General features: G+C 35.1%; 1 protein-coding gene across 3 annotated transcripts in view; it reads right to left on the bottom strand.

The window, feature by feature from the left end:
• The window catches only part of VAMP4 (vesicle associated membrane protein 4), a 26,916-nt gene continuing 8,496 nt past the window's right edge, over positions 1-18,420 (bottom strand). Inside the window, exons 3-8 of one of the 3 annotated variants that reach the window (XM_055582232.1) lie at positions 18,056-18,102; positions 14,161-14,208; positions 8,574-8,674; positions 7,227-7,306; positions 3,940-3,991; positions 1-1,669 (exon numbers count right to left, since the gene is read on the bottom strand). In XM_055582232.1, the coding sequence (XP_055438207.1) occupies positions 1,641-1,669; positions 3,940-3,991; positions 7,227-7,306; positions 8,574-8,674; positions 14,161-14,208; positions 18,056-18,102 (357 nt within the window). In that variant the 3' untranslated portion in view covers positions 1-1,640. Of the gene's footprint in view, positions 1,670-3,939; positions 3,992-6,360; positions 6,423-7,226; positions 7,307-8,573; positions 8,675-14,160; positions 14,212-18,055; positions 18,103-18,420 lie in introns of those variants that run through there. The other 2 variants (XM_055582231.1, XM_055582233.1) reach the window with 2 other exon arrangements.

Genomic DNA, 18,420 nt, shown 5'->3' on the forward strand with positions numbered 1-18,420 from the left:
TCCTCTGTCAAAGGGTTTAGTATTTATTATGTTATTTACAGTAACTGACATTTACAAAGGACAGAGAAACCAGAGAACACACTCCATAGTATGTAAGACCTTTACCTCTTTTTAAATGTTCTTAGTGGACTATAATGCTAAGCAAATATATTTAGACCTTCTTAACTTGCGGGTGTATTGAATATCTCTTAATCTGCTTTCTCCCTTCAAATGTCTTTTCATTCTAAAAAGAACATTTTTGTATCTTAGTACTAAACCTGTAGAATTGAAAAAAAAAAAAGATCCTATGTTTCATACATTTTGAATGAAAACGACCAAAGAAATAAACACTATATGGACTATTTTTTTTTCCTATTTAAATACTGCTACTTTCTATTAACCCTAATTTCAAATTTAAAGTTATATATACATTGTGAAGACGTCCATGTACATAAGTCTCTACAGAACCTCCAATTTTATTATAAAACTTCCTCACACACACACTAGCGAACTGTATTTTCATTTTCACATGTTTAAACAACCCAAGAAAGTTGGCACACTTTAAAGTTAACACTCTTTATCATTATAAAAACAGACTGAGATTAATGGTGACCCTAGCATTTGGTTACCGACTGATTAGCTAGGCTCCTGACTTCTTATACTCATTATTACTTACTAATTTCACATTTGATTGTATGTATAACATGCATTTCCCAGGAGATAATCAGGGAATGCAAAAATCAAAAATCCTAAGCAGGTGATTTTGCTACTTTTAGCATTTCTGGTAAAATAGCTAGTTGAAGTTAAAGAAGAAAGCTACTAATAAACAGAAAATTATGGGGACAAGTTACCTGTGGATTTCATTTACTCACATTAGGACTGGTCCTCCTTTTTGGAGGCTAACTGAAAACAGACTGGACCACGACTTTTAGCTGCATGTTTGGTGTTTTCAAATACTCCAATGATGCGCTCCAATAATTTTACCACCTCCAGTTTATGATGCCATACTATGCTTTTCACACTTTAAATTTCCCATTTCCATAATCCAAATGTCAAAAAATCACTACCCATTCCCTTATACAATCAAAAATAGGTTTACTGGAATGTTTTTAGTTATAGCTGAAGGCAGCAACATTTACAACATTTAGCTTTTGTTACATCTATAAACATGTGAATATTGCTTACAAAGCAATTGTTAATATGAGAAGAATCTTGCAAATATCGATGGAATGGTTATACACATCTTTCAGCATGATGATTTGGTACTCTGCAGAGGCTCCCTGACCACCAGCCTGATCCCTACCTCAATGCAACAAATTCAAGTCCTTATGCCATTAAAATAACAGTATGAAATATCCTTATCAGTGTTTAACTATATATACAATAGTGAATTGGCAAGTATCTAGTTTCAAATTAGACCCTTGGAATATGGCAAAATCAAGGCTGGTTATCTTTGCCTCAAACATAATTATTAAAAGCAACATTTTGTTGGAAGGGAGGGAGATAATTGGACATTCTCAATGCTCCAATTTGAAGTGATACTTGCCTCTTAATTTCTTGAAAAAGAAGCTGTGAAAGTTATATACATGGGTTTCATTTAAATTATGCAGCAACCTTTTATTATTGTCCCAGATTTTGTTTAATGAAGATCTGTCATCAAATCAAGTACGGTATTTCACAACTATAAGAACTGCAAGAGAAAAAAATGGAAAAGAAACATCAAAATCAGATTCATACGTTACGTGATAAACAATATTCCTAAACGTAGTTTTCATTGTGAAAAGAGGTAATGGGGACAATTTTAATCTGAAATGATAGATAACACATGGGAATGGAGGCACAAAAATGAGACAACTTAAATGTCTAATATTAGCATTTTGATCAAATAGATTAATACAAAATCATAGTATAAAGTGGCTAAAATATTTTAAAAATATTTAATAACATGGGAAAATTTAGAAAATATTTATTAGAAAGTATACATATGATCTTAGTTTTTGAAAAACATGTTTATATATTATTAATAGGAAAAGACTTGAAGTATATACAACAGTTATATTAATAGTAGCTATCTCTGTGTGCTAAGAGAATAGCTGCATTTTATTTTCTTCTTTATGCCATTCAACATACCACTGGTTGATTCTTGGTACTGGCAGTAGTTATGTTCTATAAAGTCACCACAAACACTGAAAGAGTGGATACTGAACCACTGCTCTGAGGGCGAACATAGGCTTAAATTCCTGCCAGCCTCTGGCTACAATGTTTTTGACAACCAGTCAGCACATAACCTTGTTTTATAAGTTTCTGGGTAGAGACACCTTATTTACTACAGTGTTGACTCATTAGCCCTGAACTCATGGCCGACAGGAGTTGGCCTGAACTTATGCCTGAACGAAGCTTATCTAACACACGTTTCCTCCACAAGGCTTACAGCCTTGTACTCAGCAACACTAGATGGCACGGAGCACCAGTACACCTGAAACGTTTGAAACAGCAAAACCATTAACGAGATTGACAGAAATGTGAGCAATGTGGCACTGAACAGACTCTGAAGGACACCTGTTTACTTCATGAGGTGGAACTGAGGCAGAGCATGACATTAGACATCAGCTGGGATATGCACATCAAGAGATCCAAAGTTTTCACCTTTCTGACTGCATCTGCCAATGACTCCAAAAGCACTGGAGTGAATTATCAATGCTAACCAGTAGATGAATTCACAAACACAGAATCCACAAATAATGAGGACTGACTCTGAAACAAAACTTTTTTTTGTTCTGTTTAAAAGTAGTATCACCATGGAATTTTTCAAATGGTTATTCTGAGATACTGTCCAGATCTTTATAAAATCCCTGTAAACAACAGAGCAAGAATCTTGGGAAAAAAGGAGATATTAAAAATGATCTGACCAGAAAAGGACAAATATATGATATAACTTATATGTGGAATCTAAAAAGTAATACAAATGAATCTACATACAAAACAGAACCAGACTTACAGTCATAGAAAACAAACTTCTGGTTACCAAAGGGGGAAGGGAGGGGGAAAGGATAGATTAGGAAATGAGATTAACAGATAGAAACTACTATAAATAAAATAGATAAGCAACAAGGACCTACTATACAGCATAGGGAACTATGTTTAATATCTTGTAATAACCTACAGTGGAAAATAATCTGAAAAAATATATAACTGAATCACTTTGTGATATGCCTGAAATTAACACAACAATGTAAACCAACTATACTAAAAAAATTTTTTTTTAATGATCTGACTTTAAAAAGGATATTAAGGGGGAGAAAAGGAAGGGCAAGAGTTATGCTTCAATGATGGAAATGAAGCTCAAATCCAAAACAAAAATTATCATCTAGAGAATTTATCTAGATTTTCTTTAAACACAGTATTATGAAATGAGCTGCCATACCTAAAAGTTAATAATAAATAGAAAATGAGTGTTATGGTCTTGAATGTAACAGTAGCCATATATGGCCTCAAACAAATCATGCAGCCCTGTAATTCTTGTTGAGAATCTGATGAAAGATAAGACTCTCACTATAAAAACGTACATATGGGGACTTCCCTGGTGGTCCAGCGGCTAAGACTCTGTGCTCCCAATGCAGGGAACCCAGGTTCGTTCCCTGGTCAAGGAACTAGACCCACATGCTGAAACTAAGAGTTTCCATGCTGCAACTAAGACCTGGTACAGCCAAAATAAATAAATAAATATTTATTAAAAACAAAAAAAACCTGAACATATGCATACTCATGTAGAATTTTATATACAATTTATATGCATTTTCAGAGTTACAGATTCTAGGTTAAGAGTTCCTGTCTGGGGCCATAAATCATTACTCAACCCTGACATCAATCATGCTAGGTCAACTGAAAATAAATTAAAAAGGAAAATTTTAAAAACTTCAAGTGATACTCCTCTAAATTAATAATCCAGTAAATACTTACTGATAATCACTAACAAAAGGATAACAGCAACCAAAGCCATGATGGCTTTTATCTACAACACACAAAAAACAGAAAAGATTAATGTTTCACATCTTAATAGAAAGTATCTGTCATTCTATTTACCACATTACACTAACTCATCAACAGACAATCTCCTTCTATGAAAGGTTTTCAATTTTTTTTTTCATATAAACTTGACTATTTGCATCTTTCTGTAATAATCAGAGTTCCCCAAATTTGAGGGGTTATGCTTGTGTAGATTTTACTCTTCAAGGCTAGAGTAAACAGTAATAATCAAAGCCTTCATGGGCCTGGTCTTTTTGTCTCTGATTTCACACATATTTCTAATGTAAGGCTAGGAAAAGAATAATCTTTTAGCAACTCTGTCCAAAAATGTCAGGATACTATGAATACCATTGGCATCCAATACAGATGGTTCAATATACATAGTATAAAGCAGCATTTCTTATAGAAATTATTCTCAAAGTATTAATATATTAGAATTCTGTTAGTTTGTGCTCCCCTTGTTTTCTTAGCATTTTTATCTCTATTTTGAGAAATATAATTTAAACTTTTTATGAATAAACCTTATTTAATAAATAACTTGTCTAAGAACATTCTGTGTGTGTTTCACAGATAGGAGAAATCTTAAGATTAGTCCTTAGCTACTTAATATTTTAGGTCCACATCATCTCTCTCTATAAAATTGTCACATTCCTCATCTAATCCTAAAATGCATAAATTATAAATTGATTTGATTTGAATTCAAATGAAAGTGTTATCATCAACAATTTTCACAGATAATTGGTTAAAGATGGTTCCTTCAGGAAAAAGGTACCCAGTTGTTATAAACACATGAAACATTCCGGTGGATATCACAAATAGCAACTAGAAGCAGCTAATGAAATGTTTCTAAGATAAAAATACTGCTGACGTTTTAGTGGCATTATATTCATGACAAGAACAAAGTGACCAAGAGAATACATGGAAGCTTTGGTTATATTATGATAACCAAAAAATGTAGACACAGACTCAGATCAAATGAATATAGGTACATTTTCAATAGGTGTCTGGGTCCACATTACACTATAAAGTACTTTAGTGATGAAAGTGATCCAGAGAATATATGGAAGCTTTGCATTTTTTTTTAACCTGAAAACATTTCTAAATTAATTTTGAATTTTACAATAGCTTTTCAAATTTACCAAAAATACATATTAATTTTCCCTATTAATTTGTGCTAGGTTTAACATTTAGAAGATTTAAATGGAAATATTAATAACAATTTAAAAACACCTAAATAAACAGTTTCTAACACTGGCCAGGAAATATTTACAACCAAAAATGGCAGTATTCACGCATGTCAAAAGTGTACTTCTTCCAAACGACATGGACAAAAATCTGTTTCTCATTAAACATGTTCACTTATTTATGTTAAAAGTCAGGTTTATTGAGAGATACTTTACATACAATAAAACTCACCCTTTTAAAGTTCATTTTCATGCATTTTGACATCTAGTTGTCAATCGTAGGTGAACGTAAGACACTTCATCACTCAGAAAGTGCCCTCATACCCTGCTGTAGTCAATCTCTACTCCTCGACCCTTAGCCAGTGGCAACCTCTAATCTCTTTTCCATTTCTATAGCCCTTTTCTTAGTCCTTCCTAAATAACAATTATGAAGTTAAACCAGAAAATGGTAGTGATGTACAGACTATTAAAAAATATAAATTAAAAATGTACTCTTATTTTTCCCCTTAAAAACATTTTATTTCTTTGATCTGGACTCCATAAAGTACAAAATGAAAATCTTTAGCTATGGTTAAAAAAAGCTACACAAAATGTACATTACCATTTTGTTAATGGCCATGTGAATGATTCACGTGTATGTATGGGAGAGGAGGTTAATGGCTCGTTGACCTTTTGTTCCACCAAACTAATTTCCAGAACAGAACATTTGTATAGAAATAGAAAATTTACTCATTAAAAAAAACCAGAAAATTTAAATTCTAGACAAGAGGAGCAATGAAACTTATATCATCCCCTAAGTTCTATTTCTGAAAATAAGAGGATTCAACAGGTACACAGATAAAAAGAAGTAAATCTAACGAAACTCTTGGAAGAAATCCTTAGCATATGTCAACATCATGTTTTGAAAGCTATTCCTAAACTGGAAAATGAGAGACTTTAAAATGATACAAAGTATCAGGAGGAAAAAGATGAGATGTGCTCATATGAAATTTTCTATAAAATCTTAAGAGAAACATTTTTCTGCTTGATAAGCAGTAGCCATACTTGATTTAAGAAGTAAATTCATTTCCATAAAATGTTTTGCAGTAATATATCAGCATATAATGATTCCTAATTTTTTCCTTGTTAAAATGTTTTACTTCTTTTCCTCTTATTCAAGTACTAACCAGGCCTGACCTTGCCAAGCTTCTGAGATCAGGCAGATGGGTTCAGGGTTGTATGGCAGAAGACTCTCTAGAATAATGAGGGACGGTGGCATTTTTTTAGACACCCCCTCCCATTTGCCATATGAATTTTGACACATTCAACTGCTTTTATTTTCTCCCTCCTTTCCAACAGAAAATTATACTTTTCTCTAGCTTGCATTCTATTTTTTAAACATCTGTATGTAATGGTATAGGTTGTTCCAAAAAGGTACTAATAATAAATTATAAGTTAATAGTTCTTATAAGATAAGTCTGCTGCTGCTGCTGCTAAGTCACTTCAGTCATGTCCGACTCTGTGCGACCCCACTAGACGGCAGCCCACTAGGCTCCTCTGTCCCTGGGATTCTCTAGGCAAGAATACTGGAGTGGGTTGCCATTTCCTTCTCCAATGCATGAAAGTGAAAAGTGAAAGTGAAGTCGCTCAGTCGTGCCCAACTCTTAGTGACCCCATGGACTGCAGCCCACCAGGCTTCTCCGTCCACGGGATTTTCCAGGCAAGAGTACTGGAGTGGGGTGCCATTGCCTTCTCCAAGTTAAGTCTAGAGGAAGCTCAATTATTAATAAAATGTGGTTTACTCTCTATGAAGAAACCCATGAAAACATCCTTTCAGGCACTGCTTGATTCCTTTAGTTATTTCTAACCCCAAAGATATTAATTTGACAAATATTCAGAGTTCCACCGAGTCTCAGGCTCAGAATACATAATAATGAGCAAGAGAGTTGTAGCCCCTGTCCTTACAGAGCTTATAATCTAGAGGCCCTTTTTCCTTTATGTCTTTGACCACCACTGGATATGCTGACCAACCAATCCAACATCTTCTGATCTACTTACTTTGCATCCGCGCCACCACATTTGCCTTCGAAGTTGTTTGGATCTGTTGCTAAAAGCAGTTGCATTATCCGATAAGCTTTCTATATCACATAGAGGATGGAGAGAAGGATTAAACGACATAACAGGATTCTTTTATCTAGTCACACAAAGACAAGAAAATATTAATTTCTACTTCTGCAAATTTATTCCCCTTTAAGCATGAAAACAACATCTTTCCTTTCCTCCACCCACAAACTCTGGCATTCTGTATTCTTAAAAAAAAAAGAATGCAGGTCAGTTTGCTCAATCCACTTTTATGATAAGAACAAGAGAAGTCTTCTAGGGCCTCAGTGCTTTCAATAAACTTATGAATTCTGTTAGAAAATACTCTTTAAAAACTCAAATACTTGGCACAACTACAGAAAAAATCTACAAGTGGAGAAGGCTCGATTCTTAGATGATATCAAAAGTGATTCTGAAGCAAAACAGTACGAATTTTAAAAGTGGTTAAATAATTTTTTTTGTTAAACAAGTCTGTCAAGGATTAATCAGATAGTCATTCAGCCATTCATCATTTAAACAATATATGAGTACCTAATAAGTGCCAGGAACTGTTATAAGAACAGAGACTAACGTGTCAGTAAAGAAAGGTTACTAAGTTACCAGACAAAGCCTGAGATAAAAAAGCTGGATAAGTTTGAACAGAAGTGATTAGACCTATTTTCCATGAGATCAGGAGAGATGCAAAGTACATCAACATAACAGGACAAAAGAAAGTACTCTAATTCTTCTATAATGAATTTTTAATTTTTCCATTCTCAACCAATCAATTAAAGCAATAATACAACAATAAGATGTTTCAAAGTAAAGAGAGCTAATATATACAACTTAACAATGAAGTTTCAAACAACTCAATTGAAAAATGGACCGAAGACCTAAGTAGAAATCTGACTTGTGGTTGCCTAGAGTGGGCAGTGGGTGGAAGGCAGTGGGAAAGGATGGATTGGGAGTTTGAGATTAGCAGATGCAAAACATTATGTATAAGATGAATAAACAACAAGGTCCTAGTGTGTAGCACAGGGAACTATAATCAATATCCTGGAATAAACCATAATGGAAAAGAATATGAAACAGTATATATATTTGTGTGTATATATAAATGCTGTACAGTAGAAATTAACACATAAATCAACTATACTTGAATAAAATAATTTTTAAAAAAAGTAAAGGAAGCTAAAGTTAAAACATTAAAACCATAAATACCATTTTTCCTAAGACAAGATTCCTAAACTTTGGCTAGAAAAATGGGAGAAGTACACTATCAAAATACAGATTAAGAATTTCAAGAAATATATGAGGTATCTGTACCTGATTTGTCCTGTAGTTCATCTAGTCTCTCCCCTCTTTCTATTACCTTTGTAATATTTTCTTGCATGACATCAATGACTTCATCCACCTGATTCTGAACACTAGTTTAAAAAAAAAAGATTAAAAAATAATGTATTGAGAATTTTACAATTTTTGAAAATTTCATTAGACACTGTAGAAAATAACAAGTTCTCAGAATCATTCAAGTCTAAAGTTTTTAAGTTTAAGGCTTGTAGCAACATTCCTCCCATTTGTGGGCTTGAGTACTCACAAAATTAAAAGACAACATAATATAAATAAAAGTAATATTTAACTTAAAGATAGTTTATTCTTAGTCCGGTTTCTACAAATTAAATGCATTGTCAGAAAGCTCAGTAATTGCCTATTTGGTTCATTTTTGTAGCCCCAGTACCTGTTACACTGCTTGGGACAGAGTATACACTTAAGACTTATCAGTTCAATAAGTGAACAATTTGGGTATAAGTCCTGCCAAGCACATCCAGCTACTTGAGAAAGAGATATAAGGCAGTGAACGTAGAGATCTGCATTTAACTATAATGGAAGCAGAGCTATTGTTCATCAAGGACCAATCTTGAAATTTCTAAGTAGTTATCTTCTATCAGATGCAAGAGACAATAGCCTAAATAAGGCACAGCAGGGTGGAAATGGACAAAATGTACAGCAGCTCCTACACATGATCAGATTATAGCTATTCTTTATATCAATATACCTACACTACATGTGATTTTAAAACAAAACTGAAGGAATCATTATGTCCTAGAATCCCTATAAGCAAAAGACTCCATGGATATAGACAGATTAATTGGAATAGAACTCATAAAATTCCAGATTAATTCTTACTAGATGATCATAAACCTAGGGGTATTATCTCAACAGTATGACATATATGTAATCTCTATGGCTAATGGAAACTACCCAACATTTAATTTTTCTATCAAGTGACAAATAAATTACTGTTATGCTCTCCTTCAGATAATACTATCCACTGGTATAACCTTCTTAATCCAGCTACCGTATAACTCTCATCCAATACATTCACTACAATACACATTCAATTAGGATAATGGAAAATGTCATGACTGTGCTTCTATATTTCAAGATATTTTCATGCCAGAACACAATTTTTATAGAAAAAAATTTATATACTTATTTAATAAAAAGGATTTTTTTTTAAAAAAAGTAAAAACATGTTTACCCATGATCTTTTACATTTCATAGCAATCACAATACTTTGATTTCTATTTGTATTTTATGTTGGTCTTATCTTCATTATTATACCATAAATGCAGTAAAAACAGAAATTGTCCCACTCACTCATCTGTTTCCCAGGTCATGTGAAATGTGCCTGGTAGAAAATAGGCATTCAACAAATATTTTCTGATCTGAATTATGTATTTCATTTATTCAAAACTACTTACTAAGGACTTATTATTATGCTGTTCATTGTGGACACTCATGTGAATGTTTTGAGCCTGATCCTCAGCAAGATCACAGTCTAGTGAGGAACACTGGTAGCTAGGATTATACTACCATATGTTAAGCGCTATAATGGAAGGAAGTCCATGGTAGCTGTCATGCAGCCTAGATCAATCCAGCCTGGACCAGAGATGCCATCAACATCCTGGTGCTAAGTTTTAAGGGGTTAAGAATGAATTGGGCATACTTAGAAAAAGGTGATGGATGGTGGGAAATTTCTAGGCTAAAGGAATAAGAGGAGGGGATATTTCAGGAACCAATGATTAACTGGATATGGGTGAAGGAGTTAGGGCAAGAAAAGGGTAGAGAACTTCTAGATTTATAAACTGAGCAACTGAGTAGATATAGATGATGGTCATTAACTGGAAAAGAAAATTAAGGACTCAAAGGAAAAGCAAGTTTTTGAAGGAAGGGGGTGGAGATTTATCTCATTTCCAGTTAAAGAGTCATGCAGTAGAAGAAAGGACACAAGAGAGAACCTACCCTAGAAAATATAAAGGCACTCAGAGAGAAGACATTTTAACATTGTTTTTAATCCTCCTTAGAGTCTGACAGCACTTGAGCTCCTGAAATGTCGCTAATTATCACCACTATAGGGAAGCTGCATGGTGTAGTGTAGAGAGACCAGGCTCTGGATGCAGACAGATCTGGGTTTGCAATTCAGTGTTATCACTTACTATGTATGTGGCTTTGCAAGTCATTTTGCAAGCCTCTTTGAGCCTCGTATTTTCTCACCTTTAAAATGAAGATGATAATCTTTCCCTTATGAGAATTATATGTGACAGTGTTTTTTAAACACTTAGCATGGTTCCTAATGTTTAGTGTGTGTTTAATGTCAGTGTTCTTCCATTAAGAAAACAAAAAAGTTCATGCTCTGCTACATACACTCATCCCTTATTTTATAAAGAAAAAATTTATTTGCATAGTTAACACCCCATCTTGTGGCCTCTTAAGGTACTGTTGACAAAAGAAGTTTAAAAGGTCTGTTGTATTTTTGCAGTTTTATATTTTTGCTGTTAATCATGGAACATTCCTTGAGGACCTTATAAAATTAAAACTGGTTAGACCAAGGCTATATATAGTTAGGAGATTTCCTACCCATGGAAGAGAATGTCTACAATTCACTAGAGTAGCATTTATAATGCTATAATTTAAAAGCAAAGGAAACATTCTAAAGAGAATCATAAATTTTTATATAGGCATGTGAATATTTAAGATCTTTCCCAAAAATCTTCCCTAAGAAGTGACACTGGTATACTAACAAACCCATTAAAAGGACCTACTGTATAGCACAGTGTCTTATAACAATTTATAGTGGAAAAGAATATGAAAAAGGATATATATACTTTTTCAGATTCTTTATATATGTATGTATATATAACTGAATCACTCTGCTGTATACCTGAAACTAAACACTGTAAAACAATTATACTTCAATAAAGGAAAAAAAGGGACACTGGGCCTGTTTTGTGGGATTAATGTTATCAGTATGTCAATCAAATTTGAACAAAGCAACAATGCTGCTGACCCACGCCTTGTATGGAAATGTTACATATTAAGTGGAAATAATACACCTTAAAGAAACTCACCAGTGCTAGCAATTTTAGTTACTATTCATAAACAAATGCCAGGTATTTGTCCTTGGGCAAGTGGTGTGGCATGTTATGCTCCACGATTTTGGGACATTTTGGACACACGTTTGAGTCATGCTCTGGTTAGATAAGTATTTTGTGGGGTTGTACCAATTAGGTTTAAATTGTATGTTTTGATGACTGATCACCTTCTAAGTAAATCTGATAAGCCTTCAGCTCTAGAGTAAGAACTCAACTGTCCCTTACTGTTCTAAAATTCTGTGATCAAAGTTATTGTGATAATTTACTATGCACATATCCATATTCACATATATGTGTGCTTGGCACTTACTAACATAGACATAGTCTGCAATGCCCATTATGTACAACCAACACTGGTTTAGGAGTTCAGCCGGAAAGTCATATTGAGAAGATTCATTGGGTCATACTCAGTACCAGGCTCAGTCTGGGGAAAGATGTCAGACAGGAAATGAAGCATATTGGCAGGGAAAAAACGATGTGTCATCTGTGGAGTCCTCTTCTCCAATGGCAGGTGAGGTGTATATATGTGGGTGGACAGAGAAGTCACTCTAGCTCAAAGGAGGAAAACCTCTCTGCCATGGCATCCTTGCAACCTTGAATGTGTTGTGGTACTTCCGGAATACGACAGGGTGAATGACTTGTGAGGCCATCTCTTACTCACCTCTCCATCTCTCTCTGGAGACTGTCATGAGACAGTCTGATGACACATGAAGCTTTCTGCAGGATATATCTGCAGACTATAAACCCCTATAAACCTGGGCTAGAACTGGCTCCTTTGTAACAGGGTATCTCACAACTCAGACTGCAGCATCCTATAATCATTTTTGGTGTATAGGACAAGAACCCAGGGAACTGGCACCTTTGGCTACTCTTCCTTTGACAATCTATGTGAGTGAAAAACTGTCTGGACCTAAGTGGCTCATTGTATCTTGACTGTCGAAACAGACCCTTGAAGCAGCAGAGACTCTCTTCTGCTGGCCTCGAAGGAGCAAGCACTGTGGGTTCTACACCTGCAAGGAAGTAAATCCTATCAACAACTACCTGAACTTGGTCAGCAGCTTCAGATGACATCAAAGCCCAGGTGATGCCCTGATTTCAGCCTTGTGAGACCCTGCACAGAGGGCCACCTAAGCAGTGACTGAACCTCTGACCCATGGAAAATGTGGGTTGATGAATGTTGTTTCAGGCTGCTAGGTTCAGGGTAACTTGTTATGCAGCAAGAAAAGATGAAGACATCCCATTCAGTATACTAATTTGTTGGTACCTTGACTGTGTATTTCAGAATCCATTAACTAGGATTTGGCTAAGTGTGGGCCTATTTCTTCATTCCAACAGCTATGTGACTAAAACCCAAGTATCTTATCAATAACTTGACACTACATTCTAGCACACTTCTCACTATGTGCCATCTACATCCAGACTTAGGGGGGCAACTACCCCTCTTTAGATCTTGAACCTGGGCCATTCAGTTTATCTTCCAGTTTATCTTTTATAGCATGGTAATTTTCCAGGGCTATTTCACTTCTCCAGTTATTCCTTCTCCCTTCTTGTCTGGACTCATATACTTCTTAAATACATTCACTATAGCATTACCCACCATCTACCACCAATAATATATACAGAAAAGCTTTAAACTGAAAATTAATGAGCCATAAACTTAGATCAGGGCTTCCCTGGTGTCTTAGTGGTAAAGAATTCACCTGCCAATGCAGGAGACATGGGTTCTATCCCTGATCTGGGAAGATCCCACATGCCTCGGAGCAACTAAGCCTATGCACCTCGAGAGAAGCCACCATGATGAGAAACCTGCACACCAAACTAGTAGCCCCCGCTCACCACAACTAGAGAAAAGTCCATGGAGCAACAAAGACCCAGCACAAACAAAAATAAATAAATAAAATTATTAAAAAAAAAATCCTTAGATCAATAAATGGGTTAGGATAAGTAATAGGTATGAATAAATTCTGGAAGTATATAAAAAAGATACTGTACTTCAGAAAACTAAATCTATTATGTTGCTTTTATTATCATGCTGAAAATGGGAATCATGTTATAGATTTAAAACCAAAATAGACCTTGAGATTATGCTAAATAAATGAATTTGATATACAGTAATAAAAATCAACAACCAGGAACTGCATTTCCTTAGCTATAATTAAGAGGTAGCTCTGTGAAAAAAAAAAAAAAAAAATGACTGGGTTTTTACAACCTAGAATATTAGTTTACGTCAAGGATCAGCAAATTTTTTCTGTAAAAGATAAGATAGAATAGTTTTTAGATTTTGTGGATCATAAAGTCTCTTGTCACTACTACTGAAATCTGTCATTATAGTTTGAAAGCAACTAAGATAACAGGAATGACTGTTTCAATAAAACTTCATAAAAACTAGATTTGGCCCATAGGTTGTAGTCTGCCAACCCCTGGTCCAGGTACAAATATGATAATCATTTAAACAAATAAGTATCTCACAAACTTACTGCTTAATTTTATCATTTCTAGGTCCAAATCTTGGTCCAGATGGTCCTCTTCTGGAAAAAAAAAAAAAAAAAAAAAACCCAAGAAACACCAAATACAATTAATAAGGAGAGCATTAAAACAAACACCAAAGCAGAACACACACACACACACTGAATTCTAAACATGGATCATTCATCATAAGGAACCAGATTTTACTAGTATTGATAGAACTTAACGATATATAATCATATCTGTACTTCACTGGTACTTAGTACAGGCTGTCACAACCCAATTCTTCTGACTGTTATCAGTTTCAATATAATTCTTAGTTATACACAGATATTCTAATCATTAAACTTTGAAATACCACAACAACCAAAGTGCTAGGGATTATAAATAACTTAATGATCGACTATAAAATCTGCCTGCAATGCAGAAGACCCCGGTTTCATTCTTGGATCAGGAAGACCCCCTGGAGAAGGGATAGGCTACCTACTCCAGTATTCTTAGGTTTCCCTGGTGACTCAGACAGTAAAGAATCTGCCTGCAATGTGGGAGACTTGGGTTCGATTTCTGGGTGGGGAGGATCCCCTGGAGGAGGGCATAGCAACCCACTCCAGTTATTTTTGCCTGGAGAATCCCCATGGACAGAGGAGCCTAGCAGGCTACAGTCCATAAGTTTGCACAGAGTTGGACAAGACTAAGCAACTAAGCACATAGAACACTGTAAGACCAATTACCTTGAATTTAGGCTCTAATGAAATGCTAATTTTCAGGGATGACTATAGAGAAAAATCCATTCAAAACACTAAGTTTTTTAAAGTATGTTTTTTGATTACTCATCTTAAACTTAGCAACATAACTAAAGGGAAATGGAGTCTATGAAAATATTAACATTTCTCAAATTATCTCTCCATTATAGTTAAGTATTGTATCATTTAAATGAATCCATTTTAGTATGCTGGAAATAAAAATTTTTGGATATTTTAAGTAATTTTCCTTCTTCTGATGATAGAAAACAAGGTATAAACCACAAAACTCAAAGAATAGGTTCTGACCAATTAAACATTCAGTTCAGTTCAGTTCAGTCACTAAGTCGTGTCTGACTCTTTGCCACCCCATGAACCGCAGCACACCAGGCCTCCCTGTCCATCACCAACTCCCGGAGTTCACTCAAACTCATGTCCATCGAGTCGGTGATGCCATCCAACCATCTCATCCTCTGTCGTCCCCTTCTCCTCCTGCCCCCAATCCCTCCCAGCATCAGGGTCTTTTCCAATGAGTCAACTCTTCGCATGAGGTGGCCAAAGTATTGGAGTTTCAGCTTCAGCATCAGTCCTTCCAAAGAACACCCAGGACTGATCTCCTTTAGGATGGACTAATTGTTCCTCCTTGCAGTCCAAAGGACTCTCAAGAGTCTTCTCCAACACCACAGTTCAAAAGCATCAATTCTTTGGCGCTCAACTTTCTTCACAGTCCAACTCTCACATCCATACATGACCACAGGAAAAACCATAGCCTTGACTAGACGGACCTTTGATGGCAAAGTAATATCTCTGCTTTTCAATATGCTATTTAGGTTAATTTACCATTTTCCCCTACTCCCAGCCATTGGCAACCTCCATCCTACTTTGCGTCTCTATGAATCTGACTACTCTAGGTGTCTCAGATAAGAAGAATCATGTAAAATGTTTATGACCAGCTTCCTTCACTTAGCATAATGTCTTCAAGGTTCATTCATTTGTAGCGTGTTTCAGAATTTCCTTTTTAAGACTGAGTAATATTCCATTGTGTTTACATACCATATTTTATCCATCTATCCATTGACAGACACTTGGGTTACTTATACCTTTTGGCAATTATGAATAATCCTGCTATGAAAGTAGTGTTGAATAATCTTTAAAAATTATTTCGGAATTTTATTGCTTTGTCTCCCTTTCAATACACAGACAGAACCACAGTGTATGGGATTTGATTTTGAATAAGTGTGCCGGTTTTGTCATCAGGCCCTTTGGAAGTTGTACAGCATTATTTGGGAGTAAATCTCCAGTGTACAGAGTTGGCCTGAAAAGTTTGTTTCTTGCTTACATTCAGGTACTCACTTATTTGGCCAAAGCATCTGACCTTCTTTTCAATAATGAGTCGTTTGTTCACAGGTAGCTATTGCTGTAGTCTAAGGCTTCTCATTTTAATTGGCACTGTTAGCAATTAGCTTTGTGACACTGGAAATTTTGTTACTTATAGGAAATATTCTTCCCACTTCATCTGACCTTCCTGCCAAAAATGATACTATTTCCTCTTATTGGATTTGCTTTCCATCCTGTAGGCTCTTTTTGTCGATTGCCTCATGGCTGTCAATTACTTTCATAAAGTGTTTTTTATTTGGGGGGAAAAAAGTCTTTACAAAAAACTCCACAACATTATAGCAGAGGGAGGTAAATGCTTCCTCCCAGGCTTACTCTGCTACATCAACCTTCAGAGAAAACTTCTGCAACAGTATGTCATCCTTCCTGTCTTTGCAATTAAAACTTAGGCCCTTTCTAATTATAACTGCAAAGGATGGATCAAGTTAATTAATTCTGACAGAGCATCAGGGCAATCCAATGGGGAAAAGATAATCTTTTTATCAAATGGTGGTGGCACAAATAGCTATACGCCCCCTGGTCCCCCCTAAAATTATCCTTCACCTTTACCTCAACCATATGTAAAAAATTAATGTACAACAGATTATAGACCTAAATGTAAAAGCCAAAATGTTAAAACTTCTGGAAGAAATAAAAAAAGAAAATCTTAGAATCTTTGGGTTTGGCAAAGATTTCTTAAGCAAAAACAATAAAAGAAAAAATTCAATAAACTGACTAAAACTCTGCTTTTCAAAAGATATTTATGAAAATAAAAAGATTAAAAAAAAAGAAAAGAAAAAGATTAAGTTACACACTAGGGGTAAATATTTGTAAAAACATTTATCTGATAAAGAACTTGTAAAACATATTTTAAAAAAAACTCCTACAACTTAATAAGACAAACTTAGAATTGGGCAAAAGATTTTAACACATACATCATGAAAGAAAACATGAGAACAGTAAACACGCACAAAAGAAGTTGTTTAGCATAATCTGTAGTTAGGGAAACGCAAATAAAAACCATAACGGGATACCACTATACACCAACAAGAATGGCTAAAATTAAGACGGACCATACACAGTGGTGATAAGGCTTTGGAACAACCAGAACTCCCGTACAATGCTGGTGGGAACATAAAGTGGTACACACCACTTTGGGAAATAGCTGTAAACATATACCAGCCATTTAAACATAAACTTAATGTTATGTATGTTAAGTAAACATAGTTACCATCCTAAGTATTTACCCAAGAGAAATGAAAGCATAAGTCCACATAAAACCTGTACACAAATGTTTACAGCAGTTTTATTTATAATAGCTAAAAACTAGAAACACCCCAAATATCCATCAATAAGTGAATGGGTAAATGTTCATACAATGGACAACTACCCAAAAATAAAAAGAGATAAACTACTGATACATGGGCCAGCATGGGTGAAACTACTAATACATGTGACCGCAAGGGTGAATCTCAAAATAACTATGCAGAGCGAATGAAGCCAGTAAAAACAAAAGCATACTGTAGGATTCCACTTATCAAAAAAATCTAGACAATACAAGCTACAGTGATAGAAAGCAGACTAGTGGCTGCCCACGGACCGGAAAAGTGACAGATTACCAAGAGGTTTGAGGAAACTTTTGAGGTGATGGCAATGTTCATTATTTGATTTTTCTGATGATTTCACAGGCATACAATGGATATGTCAAAATGCATATTGTACACTTTATATGTATTTTACTGTATGTCAGTTAGACCTTAATAAAGCTGTAAAACAAACAAAAATAACTTACAGAAAAAAGTCCTCTTCTTCATCTGAATCATCTTCTAAAAGATTTCTCTGTCAAAAAAAGAAAAAGACTTTTGAGTTTTCAGATTCCCAGGGGCTTACAAATTGTTAGGGACAGAGCAGTGAAACAAGTTCTATCCTGGTGAAATTTCTTAACTCCAAGCTTCCAGACAGAGGGAAGGGTAATTACATGTGCTTCATCAGAAGCTAAAAGATATGGAACCGCAGTGCGGACTTTCTAAGAAAATGCTTGTAACACAGAATCCTCTGACTGACTGACCACAAGGTAGAGAGAGGTCACTGAAGCTGGAGTGGGAGTAAGGAATGCAGGCAATCAGGAAGGGGCAAGTCCTTTCTCCTCCCTCGGCC

Source organism: Bubalus kerabau, chromosome 5 (genome assembly GCF_029407905.1).
Source record: "Bubalus kerabau isolate K-KA32 ecotype Philippines breed swamp buffalo chromosome 5, PCC_UOA_SB_1v2, whole genome shotgun sequence".
In the NCBI taxonomy this organism is placed as follows: domain Eukaryota; kingdom Metazoa; phylum Chordata; class Mammalia; order Artiodactyla; family Bovidae; genus Bubalus; species Bubalus kerabau.